This window comes from Sardina pilchardus, chromosome 22 (genome assembly GCF_963854185.1).
Source record: "Sardina pilchardus chromosome 22, fSarPil1.1, whole genome shotgun sequence".
NCBI classification, from domain to species: Eukaryota; Metazoa; Chordata; class Actinopteri; order Clupeiformes; family Clupeidae; genus Sardina; species Sardina pilchardus.
The window spans coordinates 18,301,463-18,316,462 of record NC_085015.1 but is presented as its reverse complement, the minus strand read 5'-3'; the positions used below and the strand labels follow the sequence as shown (position 1 = coordinate 18,316,462).

Below are 15,000 nucleotides of genomic sequence, written 5' to 3'. Positions count from 1 at the left end.
TTGTATTATGATATATCTGGATAATGCAAACAGTTTCAGCATCATCGGATTTCTGTAAGCTCTATCACAATGTAGACAATGCATCACCATATAGCTGGAGGATTTAATGCATGAAACATTATGTTGCGCCACAGGCTACATGTGGCTTCAGGCTTCTTTGGAAGACATTTTTGACATCTCACATCTTTTTGCCATGGTGAAGGAAAGAGTATTAGAATGGAGGTAAAATCCCTAGTGAAACATACATTTTGTACCTACAAGCTTGTCTCCTTGTCTGAGTCTCCGCTGTGACAGTTGCCGCGGTGACAGTGACGCTAACCTGTGGCGAGGACCTACTCTGATGCAGTGGCCGGGACAGTCGGGTCAGCCCACAGGGACGAGAGCCATGTGTGCCGTGTCACCTGAATTTCACCTGAGTGTGAAACGAGTGTGGGTGTTTTCGGTGTGTGTGTGTGTGAGGCTGAGGACCTTTGCAAATGTGTTTTTTAACACATGAAGAGCCTTCAAGATGGGAGTCATTTGCTGAGAGGGACAGAGTGTCTCCTCGCATCTGATTAAAATCCATCTCTCGTCGTTTAAATGTGCTCTCATCGAGAGGCACTGCACTGAGCTATTTTTTTTTTTTTAAAGGGTGCAATTTAAAAAGGGGTCTGTTGGGTCCACAAGGCTGCCGCGTTAACTCCTCGACGTTCAGGCAAACACGACTAAATCCATCTTTTGGGGGGGGGGGGCGACAAACGAGAAGGTTCAAAAACTGGGGCGAACCCTTTAGAAGTTAAACTCTTCCACATGGGAGAGCTGACTTTTAACAAGCCCACCTGGCGCACCACCTGGACAAGGTGCGCTCAGAACCTCCGAGACAACAGCTCCGGGAAGCGTGGAGAAGTGTACCCTGAGATAGCGGCGTGCAGATGGGCGACTGGAATTATGGGAATACTACAGATAGTGGAGAGTGGAAATGTGCTTAGCCCTCTGTGAGTGTTGGTTTATGAATGTGCATGTGTGCAGGAGGTGTGTGTGTGTGTGTGTGTGTGTGTGTGTGTGTGTGTGTGTGTGTGTGTGTGTGTGTCTGTGTCTGTGTCTGTGTCTGTGTCTGTGTGTGTCTATGTGTGTGTGTGTGTGTGTGTGTGTGTGTGTGTGTGTGTGTGTTTGTACGTATGTTTGTGTTTGTGTGTGAGTATTTCCAGTGGGCACATACAGTATGTATTACAACACATTTATTTATTATAAATATATATGTGTGTGCATGTGTGTGTGTATGTGTGTGTGTGTGTGAGTGTGCGCGCATATGTGTGTATGTGTGTATGTGTGTGTGTGTGTGTGTGTGTGTGTGTGCGTGTCAGAGCATTTCCATCTCTGTGTGTGGTATATGTCATACCTGCAGGCGTGGGTTGATGGTAAAGCTGCCAGCTGTCGGGTTCATGCAGGCCATGTACTGGACGCTGTGCACCTCCTTCAGCTGCAGCTTACTCCTGTCATACCTGATAAGACATGGCAGTGGGAGAGTGAGAATCTGACACACACACACACACACACACACACACACACTCACACACACAGGGAGAGAGAGAGAAGCACAGAGAGAGAGAGAGAGAGAGAGAGAGAGAGACAGGAGCGCACACAGACACACACACACCACACACACACACACACACACACACACACACACTGATACATACACAGTAAGGCTGCTTGTTTATGCCGAAACTCATAATGATGGTTATGCTCAATATCGATAATCAGAATAATAAAACATATAATAACAAAAATAATAATGATCATTATAATAATAATGATAATTATAACAATAATTAAAACAGAAATTACATTTGGAATTAAATTAATTACAGTCCCGATCCGCACACCACAACACACAGAGAGACACTCACGTACACACATGAATAAGCAGATTTGCATCTCACACCACTAATATAGTGATATTATCATATGGAGTTACTCTCTCTCACACACACACACACACACACACACACACACACACACACACACACACACACACACACACACACACTGCTCTAAATGCACGGCCTGGCGTGGTCCCCTCGGCTGGTAGTGCTACACTGAGTCTACTCCCCATCCCTCGCTCTCATCTTCTCTGATCCACCCTAGCCGCCGCCGCCGCAATTCCTCCGCACAATCTTTTCGCAATCCCCTCTCGCGCGTGCCGTCTGTGAACACATCAAATCCATCACGGCTCCGCATGCGGCGTACTGTAGGCCCATCGTCGCCCAATGAGCCGTTCGGGTGGAGTGCCGTGTCCCGGCGTGTGCGTTGCGGTGACGGATTTGCCGCGAGGGGATCGTTCGCGTGCCCCGTGGGGGAAGAATAGGAAGGAACACACTCCGAATTCCCCCATTAAAGCACTTGTGAGTCACCAATCTTCCACCCCTCTGTCATGGAGGAGTGCTCATATGCAGAGCTCAAGTCAGAGCTGATCTGGGGAGAGCTGTGGGGCGAGCTACCAGCATACAGTACCACACCAGGGGGTCAGAGGTCAATTCTGACCCCTGGTCATTTCCAAGGCCTGTTTGCATCTCTCCTTCTCTCACTCACTTCTTGTCAAGCTGGACTATTCTACCATTAATTAACAGCTACAAAACTTGCTGTATATGAGTAGGGCAGCAGTGTGGTGTGGCATTGCTGGCATACCAGTGGGGTTGTGTGAGTGTGTGTGTGTGTGTGTGTGTGTGTGTGTGTGTGTGTGTGTGTGTGTGTGGTGTGTATGTGTGTGTGTGGTGCGGTGTGTGTGAGCGTACCAGTGGATGTAGTTTGTGTGTGTGTGTGTGTGTGTGTGTGTACGTACCAGTGATTGTAGTCCATGTGCTGGCGGATGAGAGTGTGCGGCTGCACAGTTCCGTAGGCGTCCACCTCGGGCATGTTCATGTCGTCGATGAAGTAGATAAGCCGCTTGCTGCCGGGGGGGCCATAGTTCCTCCCAGCCTTCTTCTCCAAAGGCTTCTCCAGAACCGCTGGAGTGAGAGAAGCACTTTGTTGAACGCAGAGGACTGGAAAGCCATTTTTCAACAGTGTAACATGAATGGTACAGATATTTATGGTACACTGCCATGAGATTGAGAGATTCCATGAGATTCGTTTTTTTTCTTAGGAAAAAAACAATGAACTTGAACACTGACTGCACACTGTAATTGAAACAGCTTTTGTTTGGATTAAAAAAAAATGTGATTCATCTATCAAAAGCTGGTCCTAGATTTTACAAACAAATCGTTGTCTTATGTGCTCTTATTTTTTTTACTTTTCAGCATATTCCCTCAACCATGCAAACCCTTGGCGAGCTGCTCCTCCTCCTCCTCCTTTTGCCTTCCAAAAATATTTGGACAGACGAAAGAGGTTATGCTGGATAGTAATTTTGCTTTAAGTGCTTAGTCACAACTCGGTCAAGGGCACCAGGCATGAGAATAACAAATCAAATCAATTCGAGGGTGGACGGGGAAAAAAAAAAAAAAAAAAAAAAAACATGATTGCGGGGCAGAGCCAAAGATAAAAAAAAAATAAAAATAAAAAAAAAACATGGCGCAAGGTCGGCAGGCCTTCGTACCCTGCAGCATGGCAGATGTGGTGTAGTAGTTGAAGGGCACGTTCTTGATGACGTATTTGTCCGAGTCGAGGGAGCTCAGCTTGTCGCCCACCAGGACGGACTTGCCCGTGCCCGCGTTGCCCACCAGCATGACGGGCCGTCGCCTCTCCAGCAGCCGGTCCATGAAGTAGCGCACGCGGACGGTCTCCGAAGTGGGCACCAAGCAGGCCTGTGGGCGCCAGTGAGACATGACACAGCACATTTAGGAGGCAACGTGTTTGAGATTTTAAATGCTTAAAGAAAATACCCATTTTTGGATGGACATCAACATAATTGTAGCGCATTAAAACCCTAACCTTAGGCTATCGTATTGTAAACGTTGACTTTGAGAGTGTTAAAACACTATGTGATGCAAAGGTTACAGACCTGCAGTGGAATGTCGGGGTCCATCTCAAACTTGGGAACCATTTTGGACCATGGCTCAAATTTCTTGCTGTCTGGGTCGATGTAATAGTCGAACACGGTGCCTTGAGAGGGGAACTTTATGGTCTTGAATTCAGTCACCCACCATTTGCTGAACTCCACTCTGTAGTCCACCAGCTGTGATTAAAAAAAACAAAGCAAACAGTATTACCAAGAGAAAGACTCCATTACCCTGTGGTCACTCAGTTTTTGTCCATTATTAACTATTGTTCATATTCTTTAAGTCACACTGGATAAAAGTGTCTGCTAAGCAACTGTCTATAACCATAACCGTTTAAATGACAGCAACAAAGTCATCAGTGTACAGTACTTCACAAATTCAACAGATTTAATTTAAATATTGCCTTAAACAGTGCCTTGATCCTTGCCATGTTTGAATAAAGAATAGATATACTATTTAGGATGGTTGAGCAGTGGATCAGCAGGAGGTACTGATCAAAAGAGCCACATTGGAGTATGACATGAAGTAACTGGGGATTCGATATCTCAGTATCTGTGCATCTGCCTCTGTAACTTAAGCGGATGATCTCTCAAAATGGCCGCTCCGCCAAACCTGGTCCTGGAACATGGCTCCCCCGAAGGCCCAGATGGCGGCGAAGGCAAAGTAGAGTTCGTACAGCTCCTTGGGGCAATCGGGCGGCGTGTGCTCTGGGGTGAGCAGACACTCCAGAAGGTAGCACAGCATCTGGACCAAGCTCTGCTCCGGGATGGGGATGATCTTCTTAAACCTTCACACGTCACATCACAAACATGTCAACACCTTCGCCAAGGCGAGACTTTACAATCACACAACAAGGTCAACGTGATTCTTGCTCACTTTTATCATTTGACAAAGACTCATCTCACGACCTAGTACTGACTACAAGCTTAAAACATTGATTAAAAGCATCTTATACAGTTCCCTCCATAAGTATTGGGCTTTTATTTAAGGCACTAAGGTTAAAGGATGATTTTATATTAAAAAGATGATTTTATATTCATCTTTATAGTCAACTTTAGCATGTGTTCCAATACTTGGTTATGGTTATGGTTATGGTTATGGTTATTTAGCAGACGCCTTTGTCCAAAGCGACATACTTATGGAGGTAACTGTATATATCGGTCACATTTGAATTGAAGTCATAGAATATGGAAACCCTGGATATGTCACTGGTGAAGCGAATCGAGTGAATCAGACGGTAACAATGTCAAAGGAAGTATAAAATATTCAAGCAGTGCTACTGTACCTTGATCTGAGGGTCTCCAGGCACGGAGGAAGGTACTTATCAAACAGAATAGTCAAGTTGGCCTTCTCTGATTGGACTTCTCTACTGTCAATCCAGCTGGACACGGGGGGATTCCACCCCAAATCGGCAGGGTTGATATACAAGATGCCTGCGTAGGAGTTCACACAATGCAAAGTTAGAATTCACATTCATAGTCAGAAAGACAGAGGGTTAAAAAAGAGAGGCTATTTTTTTTATTTCTCCATGCCACCACATTATGGCAGTTCAGTCGATCTGAGCTTTAAGCAACTCATTGTTAAGTCTTTTTAAGTCTGCTGCTAACATGGTGAGAGCAATGCCAAAAGCTGAAGAACTGAAGAAAAAAAAACATGTGGATTTTTATTTCACTTTGAACACTGCATTTCAACTGCTTCACTGGGACATACTCTCAGAAACATACCATCTGCATCTACTGACTAGAGGGGACACAGTATAGTTCAGCTATTTCTACACTGTTCGGTACATGTGTTCAATGCAATACTGTCACCCACACCAGTCTGTAAGGCATTTTATTTTCACGCGGCTAGAGAATTGGGGCAAGGCAGCTCACCGGCCCGGGAGACTGTGGCGGGGGTGGCCGTGCGGAGATGACTGATCTCAAACACCAGTCTCATGGTGGGGTTGAGAGGAATGCGCTCATTACTGGCCAGAGTCAGGACCTGTAGCACAGCACGCACCGCACATACACACGCGCACACACACACACACACACACACAGGGGAGACACACACACACACACACACACAGAGAATGAGTCAGTGGGAGGCTATGTCTCCAAAGGGACATACTGCTGGAGCAGAACAAGTCCACCTCCTATGTTTGCTAGAAAAGGAGACTACACACAAAGGAAAAAAAAAACATTTCTGAAATGACAAGAGTATTTCATTATACGATTTGAATTGCCTTGGTAATATCTGTGGCGTTTTATATCATTGTCAAGCGCTGAGTGAAGAATGAGGAATGATAACAATTGTCATGTAACTGTCATTCTTTCATCTGACAATACGTGTGCAGAGCTCTTTGTGTTGGACAGGCCGCAACCAGATAAAAAAAAAAAGATGGAGCCATTTTGAGTATAATAGTACACCAATGTATTACTAAGTATTGACAACATGTTAAGGCTCTGATGTTGGAGGACTGAGGGAAAAAAATCATTTTTCTGTCAACAAATGTGAACAGTTATTGTGTATTCTTTAATCACATGTCTACCATTCATTAGTGGGCCGTCCTAAACCAACTGGGTTTCTCATTTATCATAGGTAATGCTATTTGTTCTCAGAAGTAACCCCCCCCCTTTAGCTACGGACAGTTTAATATAATTACATTACAGTGAGCTTATCGGTAATCAATCCACGATTTACCTTGTTATCATCCATGACTGTGTTCAAAGACTCAATCCACATCGGATCGATATCTCCATCCAGCACAATCCACTTCGGTCCGTTGTGGGTGATATTGGCCAGTTCACGCATTATATTAGAGAAAAGGCCTGTGAGAAACGACAGCGAGTGAGAGTGGAAATCCGCTGAACGAAATGGCAAGCGGCAGCCTGCCAGTTACAAATGATGTTTGGGGACAGTTTTGGGGGCATTTGAGCACATCAAAACTATTAAAAGATTTGCAGGGAAAAGTTGCAAAAAAAGGGCTGCATTTCCCTCTTCTGCAACTGAAAAAAATGACTGAAATATGAGTTTTGCCTTTCAAAGTAAGTTTGTTACATTATCTCATTTCAGTATTTCTAAGCCTGTCAGACAAAAAAAAAAAAACTGATATTCATCCAGCCACTGTCTCCAGTCGGTGTTTCTTATTCTGCCAGTTTCTATCATCGATACCCCCCCTACTCCCGTGCCAGGCCTCACCGTCCTTCCATTCCCGAGTGGCCGGGTTGATGATGCCAAACAGCTCGTCGTTGGTGACAGCTTTGGGGTTGAGGTCCGCCCAGACGGGCCGGCGCTTCATGTTGTGGTAGGTCTTGTTCAGGGACCTCAACACCTGCGACTTGCCCGTGCCAGCGTTGCCCACCACGAACACCGAGTGGCGCACCGCCAGAAGCTCCTCGAGCTGCACCACCTGAGAGATGGAGAGAGGGAGAGAGAGAGAGAGAGAGAGAGGGAGGGAGAGATAATAGAGGGAAGAAGAAAGAAAAGGTAGACAGGGAAAAGAAAGAAAGGGGAGAGAGAGAGAAAGAGGAATAGAGAGAGGGAGGGAGGAAGGGAGGGAGAGGGAGGGAGAGATGATAGAGGGAAGAAGAAAGAAAAGGTGGATAGGGAAAAGAAAGAAAGGGGAGAGAGAGAGTGGAGAGAGAGGGAAAGAGAGAGGGAAAGAGAGAGAGGAAGCGAGAACAGGTGGATAGGGAAAAGAAAGAAAGGGAGGTGAGGAAGAAGAAGGGAGAGAGAGAGAGAATGAAGGGAGAGGGAGAAGAAACAGAGCCAGAACAAGAGATACATTTGAGACAGAGACAGAGAAAGAGAGGACGTCAGAAAGAAACCGAACGCGAAAAAAAGGAAATACTCACAACATGCACAACTGGGAATACATCTGCTACAGATGGTCTTTACATTTGAAAATCAAATGAGCAAACACAATCCCGTGCCATCACATCACGGCACCATTCTTTCTCATCACACAGTGTCTGATAGTGCTGTCAACGTTATTACAACGTCAGTGTCCGATAAAGGTCTGCGCTGAAGGTCTGGGTGCTGAGTAATTGCGGACTGTTGGCTCGGCGGGGAAAAAAAAAACTCAATTGGACTTTAACGCCCATTAAGATCTGTGGGAGAAACAAACCCGAATGAACCCGACAAATCCCCTTTGTCCTTCATGCTGATGGCGTAATCAATCCATGGCATCGACAAGGCTCCCCGCAGCTCGCTTCACAGAGACGGGGCGTCTCAAAAGCAGAGACGGTCATCCCTTTGATGCACGGCCTACCGGGGGGTTGGAGGCTCCTGTTGGCTCTGGCCGTTAGCACGGCGGCTTTTTCCGGACTTTTCAGGCTACTCGTCCGTGATCGCCGAAAAAACACGAGGGAGGGATTGTAAGGCAAAAGAAAAAAAACTAGAAATAAGAACTTAGAGGTGATTCAAACCACGCTTGCGGTAATCACAAACGCACTAACTTTCACTTCCACCCGGAATTGGAACCTTCTGGAGGTTTATTTCGAAGACGGTATGAACTGTATGTTCTTCACCATTCTCCTGCAGACGGTGGCAGGGGTTAAACGCCCGCCCAGAAACACTGTCGGTGTTGATGGAGTGTTATTATGTTGTTTTCATGCTCCCTTGACCTGCCTGGGAGATTGCGCTTATTTCCCCTGGCTCCAGCTGATATCTAAATCGTGCCCTGTTGACTTAAAAATTAGGACCCGCATCGGCCACCTGAGGCACCGTTACGGCACGACGCGGGCTTTTGTTAGATTCGCTCGATGGATCCGCGAGCACACCTCCCTGACATTAATGCGTGTCTCACTTTTTGAGATGAAACAGAAGGTTTGCAGCTCGCGCAGGAGCAGGAGCGGTAATGTGCGGGGAAAATAAAAACGGGAGCTATACGGACCGGCTGATTGCCAGATCCATCACCGTCCGGCTCGTCATTCCGGGGGAGTTCGGCGGCAGACTCTCTGGGTCTCTGCTGCATCCCTCTGGCTGAGAGCTGTGTGTGTGTGTGTGTGTGTGTGTGTGTGTCTGTATGTATGTATGTATGTATGTATGCTGCAGTATGCATGCATGTGTGTGTGTGTGTGTGTGTGTGTGTGTGTGTGTGTGTGTGTGGTGTGTGTGTGTGTGTGTGTGTGTGTGTGCGTGCGTGCGTGTGTGCGTGCGAGTGTGTGTGTGTGTTTGTGTCTGTGCGCGTGTATGAGAGACAGACTAGGCTCTGCACCGCCTGTCAATTACTTGCTAATGCAACTCAACAAGGAATCCGCACGCGCCTCATTCCGAATCATAAATCAGCCCCGTGTCAAGGGTCTATGGGGCGCACATCTAGCAGCACATAAAAGGCTCGAGAGGGGCATTCTAAATGCCATTATGCCAGTCAAATGTGTGTGTGAAATACAAGGCTTGCGCCGTCGACTTGCGCCAGCTTGCCAACGAGGTTTCATGTGGGGTTTCCAAATACCAGCTGTTTCTCTTGTCATCTCAATGATGTTCAGGCGAAGTGGGTGATTTGTTTATTTATTTATCTTTTCGCTGAGTGTGATTTAATAACCTCAGATCAGCACAAAAATACTTCTCTCGCAAAAAAGGCACACATCCATTATGGGCTACTGTGCAATATTTAAAAGAGCAATTACAGCTAAAAGCAAATATTTAACATGCTGAGAGGCAGAGAACTGCTTCATCACACTGACTTGTATGCGATGGGTGCAAGAGATATATGGTCAATATGCGGACAGCATCACAATTCATCACAGTATACTGCGAAATGTTTGCTAGAAGGAGCATATCATGATTGATTTGCTGGCCATATGGAAGGATGAGAATATTGTGTGTCCAGAATTCTCTTCCTCAAAAGCAAACAACCACGTATTAGTGCTTTGCACTAGTTACCTACGCCATGAGGTCATGTTTTCATCAGGGTTTGTTGGTTTGTTGGTCTGTTTGTTTGTTTGTCTGTTCGCAAGATAACTCAAAAAGTTATGGATGGATTTCGATGAAATTTTCAGCGAAGGTCAGAAATGACCCAAGGAACAATTAAATGATAACATTTTGGGAGTGATCCGTATCACCGTCTGGAGATGGTTAAGTGTTCACTTGGCAGAGGTTTGCGCCCTCTGAGTGCTTTTCTAGTATTAGTATAAGTATTATGCAGTCCAGATGTAACAGTGGTGGTTGTTATTATTATTGTTGCTTGTTGCATTTTTCTGTATCTGTAATTACTATGTTATTAGTGCTTTATAAATGCCTACCTTCAGTACAAAGTTGTCCTCAGCCTGCAGCTTGAGATCCAACACAGACTGCTTCACAAACTTCTCAAAATCCAGGTCTCGCTTGCGTGGGACGTCGAGCGCTGGGAACAGGTCGACGATGAGGCCCATGAAGACCGGCATGTCGTCCGTCACAATCTTGGGCACGTTGAAGTCTCGCAGCGCCCGCATGAGCACCTGGTCCTCGGCGCGGCCAGGGTCGCCCCGCTTGAGCGAGCCGGCGACCACCAGGACGGACTTGATGGCTCTCAGACCCCAATCATAGTGGTCCTGTGGCAGACACAAGGATAGAGAGAAAGATGTAGACAGGAAGTGCTCTTTTAAATCGTTTGCCACGCAAATATAGACACATGGTACACCTCCAAGAGCTTAATATAACAAAATGTCATAAGTGATGTTCCAAAAAAAAAAACATATTTCCACTCTTATTCTTTTTTATCATACTGTGTATACAGCATATCTCACCTATGGGATGTAGCATAAAAACACATAATACAGCATCTAAACAGAAACTTGCTCTGACCTATACCATAGCAGCGCTGCATTTTGCAAACTCATATGGCTGAATGTCATGATGTATACACAGGTGAACCCCGGCACATTAATGTATTTCTCCAAGCTGCACAGTCTTGACTCTAAGGTACCCTTTGCCAAATTGGATTTGTGTCATTTCATATTTTTTACAGTCTTTGTGTCCCTCAAGCTTTTCTTATTGTGCACCCGGACCAACCAGACTTGTATTCTATCACCGACAGACTTAAATATACTTTTCTTGTGGAAATCAGGTCTGTCAAGTAAAGAAATATGGGTGTAATAACATAAGCTGACCTGTCACCTAAAATGGGAAATATGAGAATGTACAGTGCCCATAACCAATATCATGTCAAGATGTGCTTAAGATAAACATTAGTATGTTAACATACAACATGCACTACATAGAGCTGTAGTGCTGCAGTTACCACACAGTGGCAACAGGTGGCGCTACCAGTATTTACTCATTTATTGTCAGGTGGGAGGCCACAAAACAGAACGGTGGTTGACTTTTAATCTAAAAAATCTATACTTTCCTGAAGTTTCAGGGAGATGGTCTGACTTTAAACGGATTCAACTTCCTTGCCTTTGCCACTGATGACCCACCGGTGTTTGTGTGTGACATTAAATTAGCAAGAGATTTTTGCCCAGTGATTAAATTAGCATTAGCTTGAGCGGGTCAGTATCACATTTACATTTATTCATTTGGCGGACGGGTTTATCCAAAGCGACTTACAGCAATGGAATAACATTTGGGCTATTAACATTTAAGCACTTTAACATTTAAGCTACAAAGCTACAGCTACAGCATTGGAAAAACATTTAAGACACTATGCAGAGGAGACTGATGAGCAACCGGGAAGTGGGAGCATTCTAGTGGGAGTCTAAGGGGGTGCACATCACACCTAAACAGGGAACTTCCCAGTTTGAAATGGGGGGCTTTGGGAGAGAATCTTTTGATGCTATAGTGAACACTCTCACTTCAGAAGTGGATAGTTTAGAAGTGGGAACCTTCCCACTTCCCAGCCGCATGAACGCACTATATACCTAGGAACTACCACTGCATTTGTAGTAGCACTAGAGGATAGGAGTGCCTACATATTAAGCGCTAAGTATGGTAGGAGCAGAAGAGGTAGAAGAGGAGGGAAGAGCGTGGTAAGTGCGTACCAGGTGTGTGAGGAGGTTGTCAGCATTGCATGGCATGCTGCACGTCACACAGACAAAGTCCCTAAATCAGCTGTGCAAGAACCCAACAACGCAAACGATGGTAAAATATGATTTGAAACTGACTAGGAAATTCCAAGGTGATATTGGCAAAAGCCTGGGCAAAGACGTTTTCTCAGCAAACTCATTACATTTCATCACCCAGTGATCAAATATTACTGTTCAGACGGCCCAGGCCATCTGTCATAGCCGGGGTGGGTGGAGAGGCCGTTAATCCTACCACTGGTCTAGAGTCTAGACCACTGGAGCTAACACGTCAGCCATTAGGATTATTTAATGTTCCGACGCTCAATTAAAAACCCTTTCGAACAACACCGATGGAGGAGAAAAAAAACGGAACGATTAAATGGAGACGTTGGCCCACATTAGCCATTAGCAGAAATGACAAGCACTAGAAAGAGAGAGAAAGAGAGAGAGAGAGAGAGAGAGAGAGAGAGAGAGGGAGAGAGGGAAAGAGAGAGAGAAAGAGAGAGAGAGAGAGAGAGATAGATAGATAGAGGGAGAGAGAGAGAGAGACAGCTGTGCTGCTATGGCCACAGCCGTAGCGGGGTGATGGAGTGGGGACCTGTTTGGACAGCAGCTCCTTGCAGAGCTGGTACAGCGTGATGAATTTCCTGGCCAGCAGGCGCGCCTCCACGAACCCCTCGGCCACCAGCATGATCTCACAGATGAGCTCGAAGTCCGGCACCACCATGGCACACGGCCTGCGGGGGGGACACAGGTCCAGACGGTCATAAACATCATCACAGAAACAGCAAAACAAAAAGGTCTCTAAATATCCAACTGAACACAACAACAAAGGCAAGGGACATTTAATATTTCAGCACTATAGACTGAAGTGGATCATAACAAATAAAATATGATACCACACTCTTAAAATGAATGTGTTGTCCCTATCTGGACACAGAAATGTGAAGAAAAAATAACGCAAATTGTGTATTTTCAACTTTCAATATTGTGTAACAAATAAAAAAAGGAAACAACACAAATTGTTATCCCTATCTGTACATAGAGATGTGTTAAAACGACACAGACTTACTCATTTTAAGAGTGCAGTACCATTCTGATATAAATATACTGTACTTCAAAGTGCTTCAACTCTTGAGTGCTACTGTTGCATGGTAATACTAAACATTCTTCTAATGTGAACATGTTTCAAACTGAACTTCTAACTGTATGTCAACGATCTTCATTCAAAAATCACATTCTGGACCTATTAAGATATAAAGCAAAGTTTGACATATAGGCTTAAGGCCACTACAAAAACATATAAATCTGAAATCCAACATCTATTCGTAGGCAATTATCACACTTTGATTCCTGGTGATAAAATGACCTTTGGTAAAAAAATGAAACATCGCTAACATTGCTAATGAATGCATTATTTCAATATGACAACATGTTATTAAAAATTTATTCTGATTTCACATTTGGTCGAACCAAGTCAATTGCTCTCGAGTATTACTTTTCTACTTAAACATTTATGCTAAAATGTAATTCCACAGTAGTATAATAAGAAGAAGTTTATATTTCAACAGCACTGACAATAATGGTGGGCGTAGTTGCAGGAGTGGGAACTGAATGTAGGAGTAACAGAGAACAAACTGCAGCTGTAATATCAGCGGCGGCAGTGGTGGAATTGCGCTGGGAGCTCGCTTCAGATAGCACTCTAGCGTGTTCCACAACAATCCGCAGCCCTCTCGGCAGTCCTGCTTGGACAGCAGCGGCAGAGGCCGGCCTGTGGGCGGATGATGTCTCACCGAAACAGGGCCTTGAGGTTCTCGGGCAGCTCGGTTCTCCCCGCGTAGCCGGGGTTCATGGTGATGAAGATCCCCACGGAGGGGAACAGGTTCACCTCCTCCCCCATGAAGTTGAAGCGCTTCTTCTTGTCCCTGATGGCGTCCTGGATGCTTTTGACCTGGCACACGAAGAAAACACGGGCAAATGAAAAGCTACCAAATGTAACCGAATTTAACTTCTGGCCTGCTGAAATAACCTCGCACCGCATGATTAAACGCTATTGATTCTTAATGTACATAATAATGAGCCACTGCTATTATATATTCAGCGAAACTTCAGGAGTTCAATAGAAGCACAAATGTATGCATAAAATACATAATAAAGCTCATGACGGATAACCTCTATTAATGTTAATGTGCTATGTCTAATTAGCATAATGAAATATTAACGGTTAATGATAATATATATATATATTTACAGAATCACTGAATTCCCTGTGTGGGTTTAGAGCTAGAGCTGAACTGTGAAGATGACTATCTCCTCTCTTCTTTTTCTTAAACGCCGTGGCCAGTTACAGGACCACTTGCACGCCCCCCCTGTGGAGTCTGTGAAAAGCACCGCCATGCTTGGGTGCGTCCCTTTTCCCCCGCTGTCAGTGGGAGGAGGGAGGATGCATGCAGGGGCAGCCGGCGAGCGAGCCGATGCCTTTCCATACCGGGAGAGAGAGAGAGAGAGAGAGAGAGAGAGAGAGAGAGAGAGAGAGAGAGAGAGAGAGAGAGAGAGAGAGAAAGAGAGAGAGAGAAAGAGAGAGAGAGAGAGAGAGAGAGAGAGAGAGAGAGAGAGAGAGAGAGAGAGAGTCCAGGGCCGACTGCAAACCTCGCAGTGGAAAGATAAGCCATTGTGCAGCCCAGGTTATCAAAAGCCCCATTCAGTGTTTTTCCACCCAAAAAGATGTAAATAAACCTCAATGCCACCAGCCTTTTCACGGCCACTCCTGGGGACACTTCAGAACTATCACCGAGTAAGATAAACAACAGAGGCAGACAACACATTGCATTCTATATGCAGGCTAGTTTCTAGAAGCTGATAGAAAAAAAGATATGAAGCTGCATTTTCTCTCTCTCTCTCTCTATCTTTCTCTTTCTCTCACTCCCTTTCTCAGTCTCTCTCTCTCTCTCTCTTTATCTTTCCCTCTCTCACTCACTCTCTGTGTCCTGCTGTGAACTGTGTCTGGGGCTACAACCACAGCCTCCATGAATTTTACATTGCTTCCTAAAGCA

General features: G+C 45.3%; 1 protein-coding gene across 1 annotated transcript in view; it reads right to left on the bottom strand.

Annotated features, from left to right (window-relative positions):
• Positions 1-15,000, bottom strand: part of dnah9 (dynein, axonemal, heavy chain 9) — a 110,433-nt gene that overhangs the window by 69,465 nt on the left and 25,968 nt on the right. Inside the window, exons 28-39 of the mRNA XM_062527016.1 lie at positions 13,741-13,898; positions 12,546-12,684; positions 10,208-10,495; positions 7,161-7,371; positions 6,663-6,790; positions 5,852-5,960; positions 5,263-5,410; positions 4,590-4,764; positions 3,980-4,153; positions 3,575-3,782; positions 2,822-2,987; positions 1,379-1,481 (exon numbers count right to left, since the gene is read on the bottom strand). Coding sequence (XP_062383000.1) covers positions 1,379-1,481; positions 2,822-2,987; positions 3,575-3,782; positions 3,980-4,153; positions 4,590-4,764; positions 5,263-5,410; positions 5,852-5,960; positions 6,663-6,790; positions 7,161-7,371; positions 10,208-10,495; positions 12,546-12,684; positions 13,741-13,898 — 2,007 coding nt within the window. The remainder of the gene's footprint in view (positions 1-1,378; positions 1,482-2,821; positions 2,988-3,574; positions 3,783-3,979; positions 4,154-4,589; positions 4,765-5,262; positions 5,411-5,851; positions 5,961-6,662; positions 6,791-7,160; positions 7,372-10,207; positions 10,496-12,545; positions 12,685-13,740; positions 13,899-15,000) is intronic.